This window comes from Mobula hypostoma, chromosome 20 (genome assembly GCF_963921235.1).
Source record: "Mobula hypostoma chromosome 20, sMobHyp1.1, whole genome shotgun sequence".
In the NCBI taxonomy this organism is placed as follows: Eukaryota; Metazoa; Chordata; class Chondrichthyes; order Myliobatiformes; family Myliobatidae; genus Mobula; species Mobula hypostoma.
The window spans coordinates 56,825,676-56,851,111 of NC_086116.1; the positions used below are offsets into that span (position 1 = coordinate 56,825,676).

The following is a 25,436-nucleotide window of genomic DNA, read 5'->3' on the forward strand; positions in this document are numbered from 1 at the left end:
ACAATGAGAAAAAGAGAAGGAATCTTCTCTATCAATAACGCAGAAAGTGGAGTTATTGCAGAAGCTTGATCGTGGTGTGTCTGTGCGGCGTCTTACTGAAGAAAATCGTGTCAGAACTACCGCTGTATATGATTTAAATAAACAGAAAGACAAGTTACTGAAGTTTTATAGTGACAGTGACGTTCTACATTTATTCCAATAAGCCATTTACCATGTGTTTGATTCTGTTCGTTTGGAGCTGTAAATTTTTATGTTTTTGTTGGAAATAAAATTTCTTCTTTCTTTTTAAATCTTTTTATTGAGTAAGTATACAAAAAAGGTAAGCCATATAAACATTAATACAATGTTAAAGTACAATAAAATTCCAAAAGATAACAATACCAAAAAGAAAATACTACAAACAATGTAATTTAAGCATAAGAAACCAAGATAACATAATAGTATACTAGATTTTATATATATCAATGGAAAAAAAAGAAAAAAAAACCCCCCAAAAAAAAACCCACCGTGCAACTACCTAAAAGCAAAGCAAAGCAATGGGCTAACTTGAAACCAAACAGAGTTAAACTTAAAATCACGTCCTCAATCCCGACCTCCATTAAAACAGTGAAAAAAAAACAAGAAGGGTAAATATTACATTAAATGAAAATATCGAATAAAAGGTCCCCAAATCTGTTCAAATTTAAATGAAGAATCATAAAGGTTACTTCTAATTTTCTCCAGATTCAAACATAAAATCGTCTGAGAAAACCAAAAAAAGGTAGTTGGAGCATTAAGCTCTTTCCAATGTTGTAAAATACATCTTTTCGCCATTAAAGTAAGAAATGCAATCATTCTACGGGCTGAAGGGGAAAGATTACTAGAAATTTTAGGTAGTCCAAAGATAGCAGTAATAGGGTGAGGAGAGATATCTATATTTAATACCTTAGAAATAATATTGAAAATATCTCTCCAAAAAGTTTCCAAAGTAGGGCAAGACCAAAACATATGAGTTAAAGAGGCTATCTGCCCCGAACATCTATCACAGAAAGGATTAATATGCGAGTAAAAACGCGCTAACTTATCTTTGGACATATGTGCTCTATGAACCACTTTAAATTGAATTAGGGAATGTTTAGCACAAATAGAGGAAGTATTAACTAATTGTAAAATCTGCCCCCAATCATCCACAGAAATGGTAAGCCCCAATTCCTGTTCCCAATCTGCCCTAATCTTATCAAATGGAGCTTTCCTAAGTTTCATAATAATATTATAAATCATAGCCGATGCACCTTTCTGACATGGATTAAGGTTAATTATCGAATCTAAAATATATATAGGAGGAAGCATTGGAAAGGAAGAAAGTATAGTACTTAGGAAATTTCTAACTTGTAAATATCTAAAAAAATGTATTCTTGATAAGTTATATTTATTAGATAATTGTTCAAAAGACATAAGGGAACCATCTAAAAATAAATCCAAAAACCGTAAAATACCCTTAGTCTTCCAAGTTTGAAAAGCGCGATCCGTAAAAGAGGGAGGAAAAAATATGTTGCCTAAAATAGGAATCGCTAACCCGAATTGATTAAGATCAAAAAATTTTCTGAATTGAAACCAAATGCGCAAAGCATATTTAACTATCGGGTTAGAGACCTGCTTAAGGCGTTTCGAATCAAAAGGAAGAGAGGAACCTAAAATAGAACCAAGTGTATAACCCTGAACAGATTGTAATTCCAATGCTACCCATTTAGGAATAGATAGTATGTCCCGGTCAAGTAACCAAAATTTCATATGTCGAATATTAATAGCCCAATAATAAAATCTAAAGTTAGGTAATGCTAAACCTCCATCTCTCTTAGCTTTCTGTAAATGTATTTTACCCAGTCTCGGATTCTTATTCTGCCAAATAAATGAAGAAATTTTAGAGTCAACTTTATCAAAAAAAGATTTAGGAACGAAAATTGGTAATGCCTGAAACACATATAAAAATTTTGGCAAAAAAAACATCTTAACTGCATTAATACGACCAATCAAAGTTAAATATAAGGGAAACCATTTAGATGAAAGTTGAGTAATATGGTCTATTAATGGTAAAAAGTTAGTCTTAAATAAATCTTTATGTTTACAAGTAATTTTAATCCCAAGATATGAAAAGTAATTATTAATCAATTTAAATGGAAATTTATAATATAAGGGAAGATGTTTATTAATCGGAAAAAGTTCACTCTTACTAAGATTTAATTTATAACCTGAGAAAAGACCAAATTGTGCTAATAACTCTAAAACAGCAGGAATGGATCTCTCAGGATTAGAAATATATAAAAGTAAATCATCAGCATAGAGTGATAATTTATGGGACTTTAATCCCCGAGTTATCCCAGTAATATTTGAAGATTCTCGAATAGCAATTGCAAGAGGTTCTAATGCAATATCAAATAATAGGGGACTAAGAGGACAGCCTTGTCGAGTACCACGAAAGAGAGGAAAAAAAGGTGAGTTTAAGGAGTTAGTACGAACCGAGGCTACAGGGGAGTGATATAACAGTTTAATCCAGGATATAAATTTCAAGCTAAAATTAAACATTTCAAGCACCTTAAATAAATAAGGCCATTCTACTCTATCAAAAGCTTTCTCGGCATCTAAAGAAATAACACACTCAGGAACATTTTGTGAGGGAGTATAAACGATATTTAACAATGTACGAATATTATAAAAAGAGTAACGACCTTTAATAAAACCCGTTTGGTCTTCCGAAATAATAGAAGGAAGTACTTTTTCTAGTCTATTTGCTAATAACTTAGAAAAAACTTTAGAATCAACATTTAATAAAGATATTGGTCTATAAGATGCACATTGAGCAGGGTCTTTATCCTTCTTTAGTATTAAAGAAATTGATGCTCTATTAAAAGATTCCGGAAGTTTACCAAGTTTCAAAGAAGCCTCAAAAACCTTATAGAGCCAAGGAATCAATAAAGAAGCAAAACATTTATAAAATTCAACGGTAAACCCATCAGGGCCAGGAGCTTTCCCCAGATTCATAGAAAAAATAACATTCTTAATCTCATCCATTGTAATGGAAGTATCTAATAAAGAAGACATATCCTGTGAAATCTGAGGGAAGTCTAACTTATCTAAAAAATCATTCATATATTTAGAATCTCGAGGAGACTCTGATTGATATAAAGAAGAATAAAAATCACAAAAGGTTTGATTAATCCCCACATGATCCAATATCAATCGATCATTTTGGTTATAAATCTGATTGATTTGAGATTTAACATAATTAGATTTCAATTGATTAGCCAGCAGCTTGCCAATTTTATCACTGTGAACATAAAAATCACTTCTTGTTTTCTTTAATTGGTTTACAATCGAGGACGAGAGTAGTAAACTGTGTTCCATTTGAAGTTCAGTTCTTTGTTTGTATAGCTCCTCAGAAGGAGCCATAACATATTTCTTATCAATTTCTTTAATCTTGTCCACAATTGCCATCTCCTCCTGCTTCTGTTTCTTCCTCAAAGCAACGGAATACGAAATAATCTGACCCCGAATATAGGCTTTAAAAGTGTCCCAAAGAGTGTTAACCGAAATATCTTCTGTATGGTTAATTGTAAAAAAAAGCTCAATCTGTTCATTCATAAAATTAACAAAGTCCGAGTCCTGAAGCAACAGCGAATTAAAACGCCATTGTCTATTGTTTGGTATATTGGCCATAATTTTAATAGAAAGCTTAAGTGGAGCATGATCCGAAATGGTTATAGAATCATAATCACATTTAATCACTGAAGGAATGAGACGAGAATCAATGAAAAAATAATCAATTCTTGAATAGGAATGATGAACATGTGAAAAGAAGGAAAAATCTTTTTCCTGAGGATGCAGAAAACGCCAAATGTCCGTCGACCCAGAATCAGAAAGGAAAAAATTAATCAAATTTGCAGATTTATTAGGTAAAGTCCGTAAAGGAGCCGAACGGTCCAAAGCTGGAGATAAACAGGTATTAAGATCTCCGCCCCAAATCAATGAAAACTCGTTCAAATTCGGAAAATTTCTTCTTGTCATTATTCCCTAAACAATACAGTATAATAATTACTTACATAGCATTTACATTGTATTAGGTATTATAAGTAATCAAGAGATGATTTAAAGTATACGGGAGGATGTGCATAGGTTTGGTGCGCCGCTGGGTCCTAAGGAGTTCGGATAAGGGACTGTGGACCTGTATCAGCTTTTCAGAACTGTTAAAGTAACAATATATTCTGACAAAAGTAAAATTACAGTAAGTGAAGCTGATCTGAAATCATTGACCTAAGAGCAAAACTGCTACTGCTTTACTCTGAAACACACCCAATCATGTTTATTACTTCCACAGTGACCCATGTTGGTGGATCTTTCTAATCAACACTAAAACACCAAGTTAAAGTAACTCACTATATTAAAAAAAAATTTACACAGCAGCTTCTTCCAACAGCACATTAGATCAGCACTGGTATTCGCCGCCTGTGGGATGCTCTGCAAATTACTTTTTAAAAATTTTATTTTTTGTCTAATAAACTGAATACCCAAAGGTTTTAGATTCAAGTAATGTATAACAATCAATCTTTGTATGTTCTAATGAAAAGACATCAAATTAAATGGAATTTATCATGAAGTTCAGGAATTTTAGTAAAAGAAACAAAATTGTGCAAGTCTCCAGTGTGCTGAGAAGAAAGAAGACAGAAGAAAATGCACACAACACTGAAGCGCACTGGAACACATGAAAACTGTTTATAAAGAGAACAGTCACAGCTGTCTAAGTAGTAAAGCCACTTACAGTATCTCTGTGAAACATGCTCAAAACAACCAGTGCCAACACTATTCTTCTATTCACTATCATTTGAGCTTTCTCCATGTATGATAGGAGAAATACATGCTTGAGATCCACAAGGCACTGTACAGCTGGGTTAGGAAGGAAATTATCTTCATCGTGTATCAAGGACACGAATTGTTTATTTGATGTCAGCTACCACTTAAACTGACAGGGGTTGGCTTTAATTTGCCACCTACGCAATAAGTGACAATATCCAAGTTACAAATGGATCTGTTATGTTTTTTAATTCCAAAACATTAAACTAATTCAAAGGAAAACAAGAGAGCTGAGAGATACGAGTCTTAGTGTACTCTTTAAGTGAAGTGTGCACATATCACACGGTAGTGTCATGATGTATGCAAATCTTTTTTTTACATACAACCACAATGAATTTTATAAACAAAGAATGCTAATCAATCACCAATATTACTTAATATTAAATACTCAACAGGATCCATTAGAAATATTGATATTCTCAGCTGATGAAACCCAGAAGGTCTAGCCGAGATTAAGCAAGTTCCTTGATTAGTGTGTTTGGTCAAAGACTTATTCATAATCACAGCTGAAACTGAATGCAAGAGCTGCAGAACTAGAACATGTTCCTCGAAACAGAGTAGCTTGAGCATTGAGGACAGTAAAAGGCACTGGAGAAGCATCTGATGGATTGGTAGATGTGGATTACCACTTGCATAGCATCAGCAACAGAACATTGGACAAGTATGAAAAAGGTCGTAATTCAACAGCATTAGGAATAATCAAATTGGGCTGTCTGCATATTTGGCAGAGTTTAACTACCTTCATAATGCTACAATAGACCACAATACTCATCAGTATAGTTTCCATGTTAAAGAGGAAAGTATGCAGAACCATTACCTCAGTAACACAAATAATTTGCAAATTCTAACTCATTAATACATGGTTGTATGAAGTCAGTAACAGGGCACAGAAAAGTGCTGCTCAGCCCATCCTGTCCATGCCAGCCGTCATGTGCCCATCTGTACAAATCCCATTTACTAGCATTTTGCCAGCAGCATTCTATACCTTGGCAATTCATGAGCTAATCTACACACTACTTAAAGGTTGAATGGCTCTGTCACCAGCACACTCTTAGCCAGTGCATTCCAAATTCCCAGATGAAAAACATTCTTCCTATATCCCCTCCAAACCTCTTACTCATCTACCCTATCCACACATCTTCACATTGTACATCATTCCTTTCACAGCCAGACCCACTGTAAGGAAAACAAATCAATCCTATCCTGTTTCTGCTCATAACTGAGATACTAGAACCCAACCAATACCCTGGTGCATCTTCTCTGCACCCTCACCACATTATCACATTTCTAATATATCTTCACTGATGGTTTATGAAGTTATACCACAACTTTCCTGGCTTTGTATTCTATACTCCACGTAATGAAGGCTCACATCTACTTCTTAGACCATCCTACTGACCTATAGTACTGTGGAAGCGTCTTAGGTACATACGTATAGCTAGGGTGTCAGTCTTTTGCACAGTACTGTGGTGATTTTATGTACTGCACTGAATTGCTGCAAAAAAAATAATAAATTTTGTGACATATGTAAATGATAAACCTGATTCTGCTATGGGTTTCTATTGTGGACTGAGAGTAGGAAAGGGGTAGGAAGAGGGGACTTGTGGTTGGGAAAAGGGGAAGGGAGAGGAGAGGAAGCGAGAAGCCCCAGAGACATTCTACAATGATCAATAAACCAATTGTTCAGAATTAAATGACCTTGCCTGGTGTCTCAGGACTGGGTGTACCTGCACCCACAACATCCCCACTCCTGGCACTCCTTCTCTGCCACGTGTCCCACACTCCTCCCGCAGTGCTCCATCCTCACCATTCCCAACATCCTTTGCTTGCACCAGATTTACAAACTCGCTGTCTGCTCCACATTGACAAATACAGTACTGTGCTAAAGTCTGTGGCACCCCAACAGTATATATATGCTTAAGACATTTTCACAGTACTGTATACTGGCACTTTCAGAGATCTTTGGACTTAGTGTACTAAATTCCTCAATACCATTCATTATTTACCTTTATCTGACCTTGCAAAATGCACTCAAGATAGAATTCCACCTACCAGTGGTCTACCCAATTTAACAGTTCCTCAACAGCTTTCTGTAGCTGAGGCCATTTACAGGACATGATCTCAGGCCATGACAAGGTTTCAGTGCCCGACGGTGAGACCAAGTGCTGTGGTTAATGCGTTGCTGAGGAGGCTGAATTATTATTTTTAACTTCATTGTTTCTATCACTTGGTTCCCTGTCAAAATGCTCCCCAGGTTTTGGCCTGGATCCAAAAGACCTAATTCTCAAAAGCAAATTTCCTCAGTATTGTGGAGATATTTAAAAGTAATTCCCTCCATAGATAAGGAGGTTGGTGAATCTGTGGAATTCATTGTCATGGATGGCTGTGGAGGCCAAGTCATCGAGTATATTTAAAGCAGAGGTTGATAGGTTCTTGGTTAGTTGGAGCGTCAAAGGTTACAGAGAGAAGGCAGGAGAACATGGTTGAATGGGATAATAAATCAACCATGATGAAATGCATGAGATGATGTGATGTGCCAGGTGGTCCAATTCTGCTCCTATGTCTTATGATCTTATACAGGTTTCGACATAAGCTCGTGATTCCAATCTGACACTAGCAGTGGTAGGTCAATGAAGGCTGCCCACTTTAAGACTAAGGTGAAGTCCAGTCCGTGTTCATTATCAACATAAAATATTAGTTTTCAAGGGTCCATCGGGTTTAAAATCAGCCTTCTCATTGAGGAGAAAGGCACTGACAACTGCACTAATTCTTCAAAGAATGCACCAATCCATTAATTTACATGGTGTGCAGAGTACTAAATGGACTGTAGCTCTTCAAGTCATCAACCAGTTTAATCAATAGAGTTTAACATGGGGAAAAATGAAATCAGTTTACTAGGAGGAATCAAAGACCAGGCCTTAATCAAAATGGAGAGAGATTGCAAATGAGTGGAATACATCAAGATTCATCTGTTCTTATTAATCACAAAAATAAGCAGAGATGCAGCAAGGAATGAATTTATGAGCAGGGAGGTTATGCTGCAACTGTACAGGATAGTGTTGAAGCACGGCTGGAATGCCGTGTGCAGCTCTGGCCTCCTCCCTGGAGATGAGGGGGTTAACCTGTGAGGTGAGATCAAGTGGCCTGGGGACTACACTCGTGGGAATCAAGAAGAAATTTTACTGACTTTGCTCAAGTTAGGAATCAAAATAATCCCAAATTTAGCATAGCTGTATTGTAACATGCTTCATTTTAATCATGTTTCAAAAACACCACAGGTATTATCATGTCTCCGAGGTGTAAATTAGTTAAATGCTAATTAAACCGATGAATTGGGCATTTTATAACCCAGATGTTAACGTTATCCCTACACACAGGTTATAATGATATTGATCATATATGGGTATTTATGATACTCTCTGGGATATGCACAGGACACAATCACATCAGCAAAAGTTAAATAAATTCTGCATCTCAAGCAGAAAGCTGCTGCAGCCGACTACAAAGAAGATAGAGATAACATCCTGTCAGTGCTACAACAGCAACTGCTTCCAGATCAGGTTTATTGAAAATTATTTAATAAGACTACAGTGTTGGATTGGTTACAACTACTGAAGAAACAGGAGGCCAAGATCCTTGTGGTAGTATGACACATTTGGGATAATTCATTCAGGCTTAAATACTTACGAATACATTTCAAGACTATTCCAGACTAAAGGGATAATGCTTGTGTAATGAGGTGTTTTAATTTCTCACTCATGCAATGCAATCCATCCTGCACTTAAGGGCAGGACAGCTGAAAGACTTGGTGATACTCGGCTGACAATAAAGCATTAGAATCTAGAAACAAAACAGGCAAACACACTATTCCACAAATGCAAAATATTGTCAATGTTCGACACCTGAAACAGAAACTGAAAATGATAAACTATGAAGTAGGAATCATCCATGAAGAAACAAACCATTAACGACCTTTTAATTAGAACCAGTTATTTTCAACCAGAAGCGATCTTAGAATTCAATATTTACGACAGTACTTTGGTTAAGTTACAACTAATACCACAAACAGCAGATTCCCATATTCATGTCAAAAATGGATGTAAACTATGGGTCTCACAGTTTAAGACTGTGGAGCCCAAAAATTTGGGGGGGGGGGGAAGAATAAAGCTTGTTCATTATCATACCACTTTCATTCTGAGAAGAGGATATTTAAGATGACGTTCACATCTTGTAATCAAAAACACCTTGTGGAATGGACAAAAGGATACTTACTCAGTTTGAAAATTAGAGATAACCCAGTCATGTACCTGGCAAGCCACAACATAAAAACATACCACAACCATCAAGAGCTCTAAATTTATAGTCCATATATTACAAAATTTAAAAATGGTTTGAGAACTGTTGGAAAAAAAAACAAGAACATTGCCTACGTAATGTCTAAAAATATGATTGCTCATATGGTAGATAAGAGAAAACCAGAACAGTCACCTGATAACTTCAAATATGGAAAGAACTTGACACCTACAAGCTACAAGACCAAAGAGACAGGAATATAATGAATTTATCTGGTTTGTGGACAGGCTTTATTTTGAAAGAAAGGCAACAGGTCATGCATATAAAATACAGAGGCACACATCTGTATTAGATACCAGAAACTTCTGGAAATATTCAGCTGATCTGTGAAAAGACAAACTGAGTTGGCATCAACACCCAACATGCTGAAAGACTGCCACCTTTTTAAACAATCTGTTTAACTCTACCATGAATACTAAATTTGACAATGGTTTTCTTTCAAACTTGACAGGAATTTTTGGCAATTACTATCTTTAAGATTTCCAGTATCTGCAAATATCTACATTCTTCTAAACTATTAACTATTCTGAATTAAATGCAGCAATAACTAGCAAACTCCCACTCTGACACATCAGGTGTCTGTGTCATACTGTCTTTTTACAATGAGGCCCAATAAAAACTTGAGGAGCAGCACATCATCTGTCTAGAAATGGGGCATCCTATTAAATTTTACAATTTCAGCAACTTGATTTCTGTCTGCATCAGTCCTCCATCTGTAATATCTGCTCAGGTTGCTTGTTGTTTTTAACTCTGGGAATGGAGAACATGCCCAGCTTAAGCTGCTGGGTGTATTATCCTGCTCTACATTTCCCAACACCTACATTAATTCCCCATCACTCACACAGTCCTCCCACTAGCTCTCCACCCCCTACCCTTTATCTCATGGTCCACTATCCTCCCAACTAGTTTCCATTTTTTTCCTATCCTTTGTCACTTCCACATATCACCTCAGTTTCTTGAATCATTCCCACTCTACCACTTTTCCCATACCAGGATCCACCTATCCAAGCAACTCTTGCTCCACTCCTCCCACTGACATTTTATCAAAACTATTTCCCCTCTTTTATTGAAGGCCTGATGACAAAGAGCCTCGACCTACAACATCAATTATTTGTTACACTTCATAGATACTGCCTGACCCAGAGTTCCTCCAGTGTTTTGTGTTGTTCCAAATTTTCAGCATCTGCGGTCTTGTGTCTCCATTCGTTGTCTGTTTGTTTTATTCTTTAACTTCTCTCATTTACTCATTGGTCAAACAGCTTTCTTTACAGCATACCTCCATAGTCTCCTTTTACCTGTCCAGTCATACCCCACCCCTCAGGCCCTCCCCAATGGCTTAACAAGCTTCTCAGCTCCTTCCCAGATCCGTTCTTGCCCCGCCCCGCACCCCCCTACCCCCAGAGGGGTCGGCAGTGGAAAGGGTGAGTAGTTTCAAGTTCCTGGGTATCAACATCTCTGCAGATTCATCCTATGTCCAACGTACTGATGCAACTAAAATGACAACAGCAGTTTGAAGAGATTTAATATGTCACCAAAGACACGAGTTTTTTTTTTGAACAGATGTACCTTGGGCAGCATTCTAACTGGTTGCAGCACCACCTGGTATGGAGGGGCACTGCACAGAATCAGAAGCTGCTGCAGAGGATTGTCAACTCAGTCAGCTCCCTCATGGTCACCAACCTGCCCACCATCAACGATACCTTCTAAAGGTGACATCCATCATTAAAGATCTCCACTACTCAGGATGTGCCTTCTTCTCATTACTACCAGAGAAGTGGTACAGGAGCCTGAAGATACTCAATGATTTAGAAATATATTCTTCCCCTCTCCTACTGGATTTCTGAACAAGCAAGGAACCCACCATATTTGCTCTCTTTTTGTACTACGTATTTAACTTTGTATTTATTGTAATTTAGATTTATGCACTGCACTATACTGTTGCCACAAAACAAACTTCATGACATATATCAAAATAATAAATACAATTCTGATTTTTTTTTTAAATTTCAGCATTAAATGGACTGGGTAAATTTGTGTAAAGCAATGCAAAACTCCTGATGGGCACAAGAGCCTGATTCCATGCCTTAGAACTCCACAATTTCACTCCATCCAGCACAGAGATGAAGTCAATGATCACTTCCTTAATATACATTAATAACTTGACTTTCACTAAGGTCATCATTTCAAAATCAAAATGAACAACAGATTAAATGCAACATTTTGATTCAAAAACTGAAGGGAGGCAGGATTTTCAAATACAAATCTTTGAAGACAGGTGTACAGGGTGAGAAGGCAATTGAAGCGCATTAAAGAAGAAGAAGAAAGGCCTTAACTCCGAGTGGAGTCATCAAGACGCTGTCATGACAGTGTTTTTTTTGGCAGGCTTTCTTATTTTTATGAGGCCGACTTACTAGCTCAACACTCAACCCAGCACAGATGGAAAGCGTGCAAGGGAGCCAGCTGGATTCGAACTCAGAAGCCTTTGCTCCAAAGTCCAGCACTGATACCACTACGCCACCAGCCAGCCAGTATTAAAGAACCAAGTCATTATAATCAGGAAGGAATAAAAAAAAGAAAAGTTGTATTAAGGTTCCTAAAAAGTCAGCCACAAAAGAAATACTATCTTCCCCCGCTCCAAAAAAAAGTGCAAGAAGTTGCAGAAATGATCGACCAGAATGGCCCTAGGGTTGCAGCAGTTAATCTCTTGTATTGACTGTTGGCCTCCTTGGAGCAGACAAGGTTAAGAGAACACAAAAGCAGTAAAAATTATTAAGAATCAAACAGTAAATGACAGATCTGGCTGAAATAATGCTAACTTGCAGAAGGCTCAAGAAATTAATGTTGAATTCAATGCCTTAAGTGATGGAAACAAATTCCACTGCAGCTTTCAAATTGGACTTAGATATGCACTTGAAATCTACATGGCTGTGTAAAGAGAGCCAGGGAATGGGACATCCTAGAATGCCCTTGAACATTGCTCTTAACTCTTTCCATAAGCTTTTATGCACTTTTAGATTAACGATTCTGATCAATTGCATTATGCAGCCTATAGTCTTACATGTAGCTCTCAATCTTAACAACTGAATTTAATAATTGTATTAAATTCCTATGATATGGATATCATTGACAAGGCCAACATTTCTTTCCTTACTAAATTTCCCTTGCAAAACTGGTGGCATAGCTTCCTGAACCACTGCAGTCCTCCTTATGAAGGATGTTGTTCGCAGTTTCAGGATACAAACCCAATGAAAATTAAGAAACATGGGATTTGGTCATTCACCTTTGAATGTCAATTAGATGACTAGCACTCTTGTAGATGATCATTCTCCAGGTACTTGGTCAGCACAAATGTTATTTGCTACTTAACATTCCATGCACCTTTTTATTTGACTCCACACATATCCACCACCTACATGGTAACAGGCTTCCATTTAGATGTACATTAATTTTTGCATTTGAATTTGAGCCAAGCTTTAAACAGCCCCATTAGCCTTCCCTCGGCAAGATTTCTACACCTCATTGAAATGAGGATAACTTCTTACAATACACCAAGGTAGTGTATTAGCTTGGTCTTGCAGAATCTTCCACAGGGAGGGCTGAAAAATTAGGACCATAGAACATCACAGCACAGAAACAGGCCTTTTGGCCCTTCTTGGCTGTGCCAAACTATTTTTCTGCCTAGTCCCACTGACCAGCACCATATCCTTCCATACACCTCTCATCCACGTACCTGTCCAAGTTTTTCTCAAATGTTAAAAGTGAGTCAGCATTTACCACTTCATCTGGCAGCTGCTCATTCCACACTCCCACCAGTCTCTGTGTGAAGAAGCCCCCGCTAATGTTCCCTTTAAACCTTTCCCCCTTAACCCATGTCCTCTCCTTTTAAACCTCTGGCGCTCTACGTCACGAGCCTGCGCAGTCTAGCCTCTTTTCCCCCAGCAGTGTAAAAAAAAATGACTTCTCTCCGAGATTCCTTACTCCTTCACTCTTGGCTTCTTGCTCCGATTGGTAAATTATAAACCAATTTACCATTCCTCTGCCCAGTTACTCAGTGAGTTCACCCTGAAATGTTCTGTCAATACACAAGCACCCAAATAGTACAAATAAAACTTTAATTCTCTTCCCTCTTACAACATACTCCCTTCTTTCCTCTCATACCCCATCCCACAAGTTTACAGCTGTTGCTGCACAAAGGACATTCAAAAAAGAAAGCAAATACCCTGACTTTAATAATGAAAATTCATTGTGTACAAAACCATTCAGGCTGGAACTTGATCCCTAGCTATGTCTAGTTACCAGATTTCAACCTGCAGAATCTATAATTGGCATCATAAGTAGGCTGAGAAAATGAATCAAGTGGAAAGAATCAGTAAGTGGTCCAATTTTCAAATGCTCCCCATTGAAGCCCACTGAAAAACACAAGCATATACCCCAGAATCCAGTTCAAATATGAAATTTCCCTTGGGTACAACCCAGCCTCTTCTAACAAAAAAATGGCAATGAGAAATATCAGAATAAATAGCATCCTTAGCATTTAAAGGACACTTTTACTGTCCTGTTGCAACCATGTATCAATTGATAAAACATCCATGCTCCACAACCCAACTCAAGATATCAATATGCAGTTGGCCATATTCAGAGTTAGTGAGATTAATACAGTCGCGTCAATTTTATTGTTGATAGACAAACAAATCTTTCAATACTGTCAAAAAGTATGCAATAATCAATGTGATCAAAAATCATGATACTCTGCTTCTGCCATAGGATTTAAGGAAACATAGGCTTCTGCCATAGTATTTGAGGCGTATATGGAAGGAAGGGAAACAAGCAGTAGTGTCATGGAACGTGTAGAGATTAAAGAGGAGGAGGTGCACGCTGCCTTACAGTGAATAAAGGTAGATAAATCCCCCAGCCTGACATGATATTTCCTCGGACTGTGAGAGAGACTAGTGTAGAAATTGCAGGAGCCCTGGCAGAAATAGTTAAAATGTCCTTAGCCACAGGTGCGGTGACAGAGGATTGGAGGGTAGCTCATGTTGTTCCTTTATTTAAAAAAGGCTCCAAAAGTAAACCAGGAAATTACAGGCCGGTGAGCCTGACATCAGTAGCAGGCAAATTATTGGAAGATGTTCTGAGAGATCGGTTATACAAGTATTTGGACAGCCAAGACTTGATTAAGGACAGTCAGCATGGCTTTGTGCGTGGTAGATCGTGTTTAACGAATCTTGTAGTTTTTTGAGGAGGTTACCAAGAAAGTAGACGAAAAAAAGGCTGTGTATGTTGTCTACATGGACTTTAGTAAGGTCTCTGACAAGGTCCCACATGGACGGTTAGTTCAGAAGACTCAGACACTAGGTATCCATGGAGGGGTTGTAAACTGGATTCAAAATTGGCTGCGTGGGAGAAGACAGAGTGGTAGTGAATGATTGCTTCTCAGACTGAAGGCCTGTGACTAGTGGTGTGTCTCAGGGATCTGTGCTGGGACCATTGTTGTCTATATCAATGATCTAGATGATAATGTGATAAATTGGATCAGCAAGTTTGCTGATGACACTACGATTGGAGGCGTTATGGACAGCAAGGAAGGCTTTCAAAGCTTGCAGAGGGATCTGGACCAACTGGAAAAATGGGCCAGAAAATGGCAGATGGAATTTAATGCAGACAAGTGTGCGGTGTTGCATTATGGAAGGACAAATCAAGGTAGGACATACACAGTAAATGTGAGTGTGAAGGAGCAAAGGTATTTGGGAGTTCAGATACATAATTCCCTGAAAGTGGTGTCACAGGTAGACAGGGTTGTCAAGGTGGCTTTTGGCATCCTGGCATTCATAAATCAAAGTATTGAGTATAGGAGTTGGGATGTTATGGTGAGGTTGTATAGGACATTGGTGAGGCCAAATTTTGAGTATTGTGTGCAGTTCTGGTCACCTAACTTTAGGAAGGATATCAATAAGATTGAAAGACTGCAAAGATTTACTAGGATGTTGCCCAGTCTTCAGGAGTTGAATTACAGGGAAAGATTGAACAGGTTAGGACTTCATTCGTTGGAGCATAGAAGAATGAGAGGATAGAGGTTTACAAAATTATGAGAAGTATAGACAGGGTAAATGCGAATAGGCTCTTTCCACTTAGATTAGGAGAGATAAATACGAGAGGGCATGGCTTTAGGGTGAAAGGGGAAAGGTTTGGGGGAACATTAAGGGGAACTTCTTCACTCAGAGTGATGGGAGTGTGGAATGAGCTGCCATCTGACATAGTAAATGCGGGCTCACCCTTAAGGTTTAAGAATAAATTGGATAGATACATGGATGGAGGAGGTCTGGAGCGTTATGGACTGGGTGCAGGTCAATGGGACTAGTGGAATAAAGTTTCAGCACAGACTAGAAGGGTCGAATGGGCTGTTTTTCTGTGCTGTAGTGTTCTATGGTTCTAATCACATTTGAGAGTAATGTTTTGCCAACAGTTATTCTTCAGGGGAGGTTGGGATAAGTTGAGCTTTGCAGTTGGCTTTGTTAAAATAAGCAGAGGACCTTCAGTTCAACAGCACCCTCTAGTGTCAGCAATGAAGTATAGAGGATCTGCTTGATTCCAAAAGTAAAATTGTAGTTGCCTAAAGCAATTCCTGGCTCAAAGCTATGATTTCTGTCTGCATTTTTTACTTGACCTTTTATAGTATCATCAGTATTGAAGCACAGATGTCAAAATTCACAGAACAAACTGTTCAGAGTCTGCAAGGGCACCCCAAGCATAAAGAAAGCTGTTCCTGCTTGCAGTGGACTTAGTCACCCCAAACTTCATTTACAAATGTTTTTACTGTCACAGATTCATTTCTTTCTGCACCCAGCTCTGGAAAAATTACATCAGAATTATCAAATTCTCAACTTGGCCCTCCACTCCTCATATTTTTCAGCTATTAAACTGCATAACCATATTCTCCGACTCTAATCTCCCATGCATCATTACATTCTACTGACTGCTCCTCAGTTCAGCCCATAACCAGCTCCCTGAAGTCTTAAATGCTACAGCAGTTTAGACCTTGATATCGAGCTAACCACTACTAAATATTAATTAAGGCTCTTTATTATCAGCCATGATCATACTGAATGGCAGTGCAGGCTCGAAGGGCCAAATGGCCTACTCCTGCACCTATTTTCTATGTTTCTATCCGCCAAATTAGGTTATTCCTCCAACATTAGTTTGGAATACAGTGTAACGCCCACCATTTTTCCCCAATAAAACCTCCCCGGCTTTTTCCAAAGCCTAAAGGATTCAGACTTCTACAGCAAATCATGCTAATTCAGCACCAGAATATATGGCCACATCTGCAGTCTAGACCCAGCATACCCTTGGGCACATTGGTTGTTGACAGGTATTTCACTGTACAGGTGATAACTGAACTGGAATCTTGAGACTACTTCAGTTGCTATTTCCCTTCCATTCCCAGGCCAACCTTCCACTGCTTCGCTACCATCAACCACCTACCACCCAAGCTATCTTGCCTTAAGTCCCATTCATCCTGACGCTTTACTTCTCATGACTACTTCAACTGCATCCTACTCTCTTCCACCAAAACTGCCTTGATTATTTATTTATTTATTTATTTATACTACACACATACAACAAGAAATTGGCTTGGCTCATCAGGAATAGACACGAGATATTCTCAGCCCTCTAGGCAGAGAAATTCAAAGATTCACAATTCTAGACTAAACAAGTTTCTTTTCATCTCCATTTTAGATCAAAATCCAAGTACAGGCTTTTATTTATAACTGCAGTGTTCAGTTCCAGTGACAACTTTGCAGCTAAGGAATCAGACTATTCTACAAACAGTAAGAGCTGGAGAACATTCTGTTCTGGCACAGTGTCAAGTAGCAATCGTGCAACAAGTACCAAACAATGAACATCGACAACTAAATCTAACCACTCACCACAAACTTCAAACATTCCCATTGCCAAATTTCCACCATCAATTCTACCTTATGCCTCTTCCCTCCCTGCAGAGCAAAGAAAGGGGAAGGAAAGGGGGAGGGAGTTCTTATTAAAGATTGATCAAGTGATTTTTAGATATTAAGAGAAAGATGGCATCAGGTTTGGCACAAGAGATGGGGGTGGGGGAGGAATCACTTTTGTTAATTCCATGCTTGCTGAGGCATTGCTTAGCTATCTTCTTGGTTCGTTTAATCAGCCGTCGCACAGTTGGACGGTAGGTGGCACTGCTGCCTTACAATTCCCGTCACTGCAGTTCCATCCTGACACCTGGTGGCACATGGAGTTTATACATTCTCTCCATGACCAAGTATCCACTAGGTTCTCTGAATTCCTCACACATCCAATGCTGGTAGATCAGCCCAAGTGTAGATGAGTGGTAGGGGAATCAGGATGGAGTTTTGGACATGCAAGAGAATAGACTGAATGGAAATAAGTGGGGGGGGGGGGAGAAACAGATAGCAAAGACTTGAATTTAGCTGAATTTCTGCCTCCTCTATAAAATAAGGATATGAAAGTGGGCATGCAGGTACAGCAGGCGGTGAAAAAGGCGAACGGTATGCTGGCATTTATAGCAAGAGGATTCGAGTACAGGAGCAGGGAGGTACTACTGCAGTTGTACAAGGCCTTGGTGAGACCACACCTGGAGTATTGTGTGCAGTTTTGGTCCCCTAATCTGAGGAAAGACATCTTTGCCATAGAGGGAGTACAAAGAAGGTTCACCAGATTGATTCCTGGGATGGCAGGACTTTCATATGATGAAAGACTGGATGAACTAGGCTTCTACTCGTTGGAATTTAGAAGATTGAGGGGGGATCTGATTGAAACGTATAAAATCCTAAAGGGATTGGACAGGCTAGATGCAGGAAGATTGTTCACGATGTTGGGGAAGTCCAGAACGAGGGGTCACAGTTTGAGGATAGAGGGGAAGCCTTTTAGGACCGAGATTAGGAAAAACTTCTTCACACAGAGAGTGGTGAATCTGTGGAATTCTCTGCCACAGGAAACTGTTGAGGCCAGTTCATTGGCTATGTTTAAGAGGGAGTTAGATATGGCCCTTGTGGCTACAGGGGTCAAGGGGTATGGAGGGAAGGCTGGGGCGGGGTTCTGAGTTGGATGATCAGCCATGATCATAATAAATGGCGGTGCAGGCTCGAAGGGCCGAATGGCCTACTCCTGCACCTATTTTCTATGTTTCTATGAAATACAAATTGGCCTGCTCCATTTTTTTAAATTCTAGGGAGTTTAGTCACAAGTCACATTTTGTAGAAATAACAGTAAGTGATTGTGCCTGATCTGACTAAAATGTCATCTTGAGTCTGAGCCATAAACCAAGAACATTTATATGTTCAGAGGCAAAAACCACCTGACTATTTGCAAAGTCAATTTATTATCAAAGTACATGTATATCACTATAAACAACCGAGATTCATTTTTTTGCAGGCATTCTCAATAAATCCAATAACCATAACAGAATGAAAGACAGCACGGAACACAATGGACAAGCAACAAAAGGCAACAAAACTGTGCAAAAAGAGAAGATAAAAGTAATAATAATAAATAAATAATGCATTAAACAGAGAACACGAGATGAAGAGTCCTTGAAAGCGAGACTATAGTTTGTGAAATAGTTCAGTGATGGGACAAGTGAAGTTGAGTGAAGTTAACCCAGCTGGTTCAGGAGCCTCTGGTTGAGGGGTAACAATGCTTCCTGAACCTGGTTGTGTAGGTCCTGAGGCTCCTGTAACAACTTCTTGATAGCAGAAGCGAGAAGAGAGCATGATCTGGGTGGTGGGGATCCCTGATGACAGATGCTGCTTTCTTGCGAGAACACTCCTGGTAGATGTGCTCAATGGTGCAGAGGGCTTCACCAGTGATGGATTGGGCCATACCCACTACCTTTTGTAGGTTTTTCTATTCAAGGGCACTGGTATTTCCATACCAAACTGTGAAACAGGCAGTCAAGAAACTTTCCACTGCATATCTGTAGAAGTTTGTCAAAGTTTTACATGTCATGCTGAATCTTCGCAACCTCTAAGGAAGCAGAGGCACTGCCATGCTTTCTTTGTAATTGCAGTTATGTGCTGTGCGCAAGACAATTCCTCTGAAATGATATCAAGGGATTTAAAGTTGCTGACTCTCTCCAACTCTGATCTCCCAATGAAGACTTGCTCTTGTACCTCTGGTTTCCTCCTCCCAAAGTCAAAAATCAACTCCTTGGTCTTGCTGACACTGAGTAAGAGGTTGCTGTTGTGGCAGATTTTCAATTTTCAGGAGTGGGAGAGTTAGCCCACATCCAAGCTAATACATCCTTCAACCAACATAATAAATTAGCAGGTCGCTGCTGGTAGGAGCATTTGACTAAGTAACTTAGAAAAGTCTGAAGGATGTGAAAAACATTGTGAACATGGACATCTCTGTCTTCGGGGGTTAGGTATTCTTTGATGAGTGACTTACCTAGTGACACCCAAATCCTACCCAGCACCTACAAGGTATATATCAATAGAATACACTCAACTCTCTTAGCCTGACAGCATCCACTTCCAGCACATTAAACATTTACCACTTCCACCATTAAAAAAAACAACTACCCAAAACCAAAATTTAAGGAATTGCCAAGACTTTGCCAAAGCACCTCCCAAACCCATAAACTCTGCCTGATAGAAGGATCAACTTTATTTGCCATAAACATTACCACGTGTTAGGAATTAGGCATGTTGTCGCAATAAGACACAAAGGTTGGGGGTGTTGTGGATAGTGTGGAGGGCTGTCAGAGGTTACAGAAGGACATTGATAGGATGCAAAACTGGGCTGAGAAGTGATAGATTGAGTTCAACCCAGATAAGTGTGAGGTGCTTCATTTTAGTAGCTCAAATATCATGATAGAATATAGTATTAATGGCAGTGTGGAGAATCAGACGGATCTTGGGTCCGTGTCCATAGGATACTCAAAACTGCTGCACAGGTTGACTCTGTGGTTAAGAAGGCATACAGTGCATTGGCCTTCATCGACCATGGGATTGAGTTCAAGAGCCGAGAGGTAACGTTACAGCTGTACAGGACCCAGGTCAGACCCCACTTGGAGTACTGTGCTCAGTTCTGGTCACCTCCCTATAGGAAGGATGTGGAAACCATAGGAAGGATGTGGAAACCGTAGAAAGGGTGCAGAGGAGATTTAAAAGGATGTTGCCTGGATTGGGGAGCATGCCTTATGAGAATAGGTTGAATGAATTCGGCCTTTTCTCCTTGAAGCAGCAGAGGATGAGAGGTGACCTGATAAGAGGTGTATAAGATGATGAGAGGCATTGATCATGTGGATAGTCAGAGGCTTTCTCCCCAGGGCTGAAATGGCTAACACGAGAGGGCAGAGTTTTAAGGGGCTTGGAAGTAGGTACACAGAGGATGTCAGGGGCAATTTGTTGATGTTTTTTTTTAAAAAATGCAAAGAGTAGTGAGTGCATGGAATGGGCTGCCGGCAACGGTGACCGAGAAGTATACAATAAGGTCTTTTAAGAGACTCCTGGATAGTTACATGGAGCTATAGAGGGCTATGGGTAGCCCCAAGTAATTTCTAAAGTACATGTTCGGCACAGCATTGTAGCCTGTATTGTGCTGTCGGTTTTCTACTATACAAAATAATACTTAATCATACAGACTAAAGAATTATATAAAAAGTTGAAAGTACAGATATGAAATTAAATGTGCATAAATATAAACACTGTATGTGGAGGAGAAAGCCACCTCTATATTCGTCTCCAAAACAGACACTACACCAAGCTGGAATATGTTACCATTCCTTTATTAAATTTTATAGCAAAATATAATCCTGGTGGCACTCTAGAATGTAACTTTACACTTTAGAGAATTTCCATATTGAAGGTATGGAAATACCTCCCCCCCAACATCAAATGCTTTTGGTTTCCATAATATGAAATTTTGATTTACACTCTGAGGCAGATTATCTTCATAAATGGCAATTCTTGAAAACATTCTATGGGAAATAATTTCTGGAGTCTCTTCAGATAAAGAACTTTGAAAAGTCACGAATAAGAGGGTCATGAGATTCAAACATCAGTGACAGAGTCAGAGAGATACAGTATAGAAACCAGCCTCAACACCCTTAAGACCATGATGACCATTAACCACCCATTTATAATCATTTTAATACCAGTGTTCTTTACTTTTAATCCTTGCTACATTCCCATCAACTCTTTCCAACACGTTAAATATTTGACCACTAGCTATATACCTGATTTTCATTTTTTGAAGAGTTCACTCTGATTTATTACTCTGGATTAGAAAGAATTCCCCATTAAAACAAATGGTTACAGGACAGAATCATGTCTGGTACAGCCAAGCCCCCCAAAAAAAAGTTTTAACTCAAAGATGGACACAATTTAGGGACTTATAGCAGTTAAGCCCCAGTGTACTGAGTTCCTAATCTCATCCAAAGGTCACAGTTTAGTAACATCTCAGCCAACTCAAAATGTGAGGGGAAATAAAATTCAAAACTTAACACTTCCACAAAATTATGCTCTTGAGCTCTCCAGTTCATCAGTGAAGAGAAGTTGACATATGCATTTTAAAAATGAACAAATAGTATGTATAAAAAATAAAACATTGTACATTTAACCACTGTCCACTGTTGATTTGAACCAACCTTAGCCACAAAATGCTTGTCCTTTTGGTCCATATTAGCTGTTGGAGCCACATAATCTTTCCAGATCCGAAGTTTGCGCTCTTTGGCAGATCTGTCAACATAAAGAAGTATTCAAGTGTGTTAAGATTTAGGTTAGGAAACAATGAGCCAGTTAACCGAAGTGCTTATAATTTGGGATAAAGCTAAAAATGACTTCTCCCAAACCAGAAAAAGGTGCAGTTGAGTGAACAAGATGTTTTCAACTGAGTCTTATTTGTAATAAAAGTGATGAATTCAAAACTTTTAACAAACACCACTCATTTTGGACTTGACAGGCTGGATGTAGATGGCCTCCCTGAGGTCTTTGAATATGGAATAGATCATTTAGAGGTGTGAAAGGGAAAATTTCATTCACATTTAGTATTGAATCTTTGGAATTCTTCAAAGGTCTGCAAAGGCCCAATCACATGGTTCATTCAATATGCAGAATTCTTCTGATCTTCATTTCAAGGATGATGAAGGATATGGTTGTTGTCCACACTAAGGTTGGAGGAACACCACCTTATATTCTGTCTGGGTAGCTTCCAACCTGATGGCATGAACACTGACTTCTCTATACTTCCGTTAATGCCTCTCGTCCCCTTCGTACCCCATCCCTTATTTATTTTTTTTATTCCCCCCCCTTTTTTCCTCTCTTTTTTCTCCCTCTGTCCCTCTCACTATAACTCCTTGCTTGCTCTCCATCCTTTGGGCTCCAGTCCCCCTTTCTTTCTCCCTGGGCTTCCCATCCCATGATCCTCTCCCTTCTCCAGCCTTGTATTCCTTTTGCCAATCAACTTTCCAGCTCTTAGCTCCATCCTTCCCCCTCCTGTCTTCTATCATTTCGCATCTCCCCTTCCCCCTTTCAAATCTCTTACTATCTCTTCTTTCAGTTAATCCTGATGAAGGGTCTCGGCCGAAACATCGACTGTACCTCTTCCTATAGATGCTGCCTGGCCTGCTGCGTTCACCAGCATTTTTTGAGTGGTTTTCTGTGTTGCTTGAATTTCCAACATTTGCAGATTTCCTCGTGTTTGCGATGTAACATTATCAGTTGTGTTTGAAACTACTTTGTAACTCATCTGTAACTACACTCCACAATTCCACAATTCAAAATGTAAACATGGGACAGCAAGTAAAGAAAAATCATTATCTGTAAGACACGCACTCAATTTGTAACACTTGCCTTTTTCTGAATTTCTACAGAAACTTTTTTTTCTTTTTGGCTTAGCTTCATCTTAGTTTTATCTTTTTCATCACTATCGTTTGGTCATTCTTTGCTTTTTTATGTTATAGTCCATCCAACTTTCTGATATCATAAGACCATAAGACAAAGGAGAAGTTGGCCATTCAGCCCATCAAGTCTGCTCTGCCATTTTATCATGAGCTGATCCATTCTCCCATTTAGTCCCACTCCCCTGCCTTCTCACCATAACCTTTGATGCCCTGGTTACTCAGATACCTATCAATCTCTGCCTTAAATACACCCAATGACTTGGCCTCCACTGCTGCCCATGGCAACAAATTCCAGATTCACCACCCTCTGGCAAAAAATGTTCTTTGGAACTCCGTTCTGATTGGGCGCCCTTCAATCCTCAAGTCATGCCCTCTCGTACTAGTCTCCCCCATCATGGGAAACAACTTTGCCACATCCACTCTGTCCATGCCTTTCAACATTCAAAATGTTTCAATGAGGTCCCCCCGCATTCTTCTAAACTCCAAGGAATACAGTCCAAGAGCGGACAAACATTCCTCATATGTTAACCCTCTCATTCCCAGAATCATTCTAGTGAATCTTCTCTGAACCCTCTCCAACATCAGCACATCCTTTCTTAAATAAGGAGCCCAAAACTGCACACAGTACTCCAAGTGAGGTCTTACCTGAGTGTGGCTTCATCTTTACAGTAGAGGAGGCCATGGATAGACATACCAGAATGGGAATGGGATGTGGGGGCATAGATCATCTTGCTGAACACCTACGCTCTGTCCGCCAGAGAAAGTAGGATCTCCCAGTGGCCGCACATTTTAATTCCAGATCCCATTCCCATTCTGATATGTCTATCCACGACCTCCTCTACTGTAAAGATGAAGCCACACTCAGGTTGGAGGAACAACACCCTATATTCTGTCTGGGTAGCCTTCAACCTGATGGCATGAATACTGACTTCTCTAACTTCCGCTAATGCCCCACCTCCCCCTCGTAGCCCATCAGTTATTTATTTATGTACACACATTCTTTCTCTCTCTCTCCTTTTCCCCCCTGTGTCCCTCTGACTATACCCCTTGCCCATCCTCTGGGGTTTTCCCCCCTCCCCCTTCTCCTTGGGCCTCCTGTCCCATGATCCTCTCATATCACTTTTGCCAATCAACTGTCCAGCTCTTGGCTCCATCCCTCCCCCTCCTGTCTTCTCCTATCATTTTGGATCTCCCCCTCCCACTTCCAAATCTCTTACTAGCTCTTCCTTCAGTTAGTCCTGACGAAGGGTCTCGGCCCGAAACGTCGACTGTACCTCTTCCTAGAGATGCTGCCTAGCCTGCTGCGTTCACCAGCAACTTTGATGTGTGTTGCTATCATTTCATACGGTAAAGTCTTAATCCAAGGAATCAAATTAGAGAATCCTTTTAATTCTTATAATTCCAGTAAGTGTCTGGTCAAATAATGAAAACAAAATGTGCAGAGCTCACCAACCAAAACACCTCTGTCATTCTAACCCCACATTTCATCTGCGAACATTACACTGCATATACAATGATACCCCAATACAACATATTTTAGTCTTTCTCTATTTAACAAATATTGCCAAAGTAGATATCATGTGGCTGAATATTAAACTCCACATGTCAAATTTCCATACAAACTGAAAACCACTTGTACGACCTTACAGCCTTTGACTTCAATAGACTTTACTACTTTTTGTCTCTCAGGTAATTCAGTTGCAACACAGTTGACTCCTTTCATTTATGCACATCTCCAATAATTCACTATTCAACCTTTCCATTATCCAGGCAGTGATTATGAAATCTTCAAACAGATGACTTGCAGTTTCCATTTGCCAGGTTCTCACACTTTACACCCACTTGCTGAGGTCCTGGTTTCTGCACTCCCTTTAAATGCATCCTGCTCTGTGGGGGCACTCTTGAATCATCTTGTTCTGTTTTCCTCACTCATTCTGAACCCACCAGCTTCACTGATGCCAAAATGAAAATCTATAGTGTTTTCTCTCAGTAGTCAAGCTAATATACATAATGATCTATTATCCACAATTTCACGAGTTCTAAATATATTGACCTTTAAAGGGACACCCTACAAAAATGTCTCTTAGAAAGAAATACATTCCCAGACCCTGACTGCCTTATTTTCACCATGGATGTCCAAGCAAGGAGGCCTTAAAGCCATCCATTACTTTCTCAAAAGATCCAACCAATTCCCCTCCACCACCACCCTACTCTGCCTGGCAGAATGGGTCCTCACCCTCAACATCTCCTTCAACTCCTCCCACTTTCTCAAAACCCAAGTGGCAACCACAGGCCCCTG

At 39.4% G+C, this 25,436-nt stretch overlaps 1 protein-coding gene across 1 annotated transcript in view; it reads right to left on the reverse strand.

Moving 5' to 3' along the window:
• The window catches only part of snd1 (staphylococcal nuclease and tudor domain containing 1), a 952,477-nt gene that overhangs the window by 881,057 nt on the left and 45,984 nt on the right, over nt 1–25,436 (reverse strand). Inside the window, exon 9 of the mRNA XM_063072967.1 lies at nt 21,884–21,974. Within this exon, the coding sequence (XP_062929037.1) occupies nt 21,884–21,974 (91 nt within the window). The remainder of the gene's footprint in view (nt 1–21,883; nt 21,975–25,436) is intronic.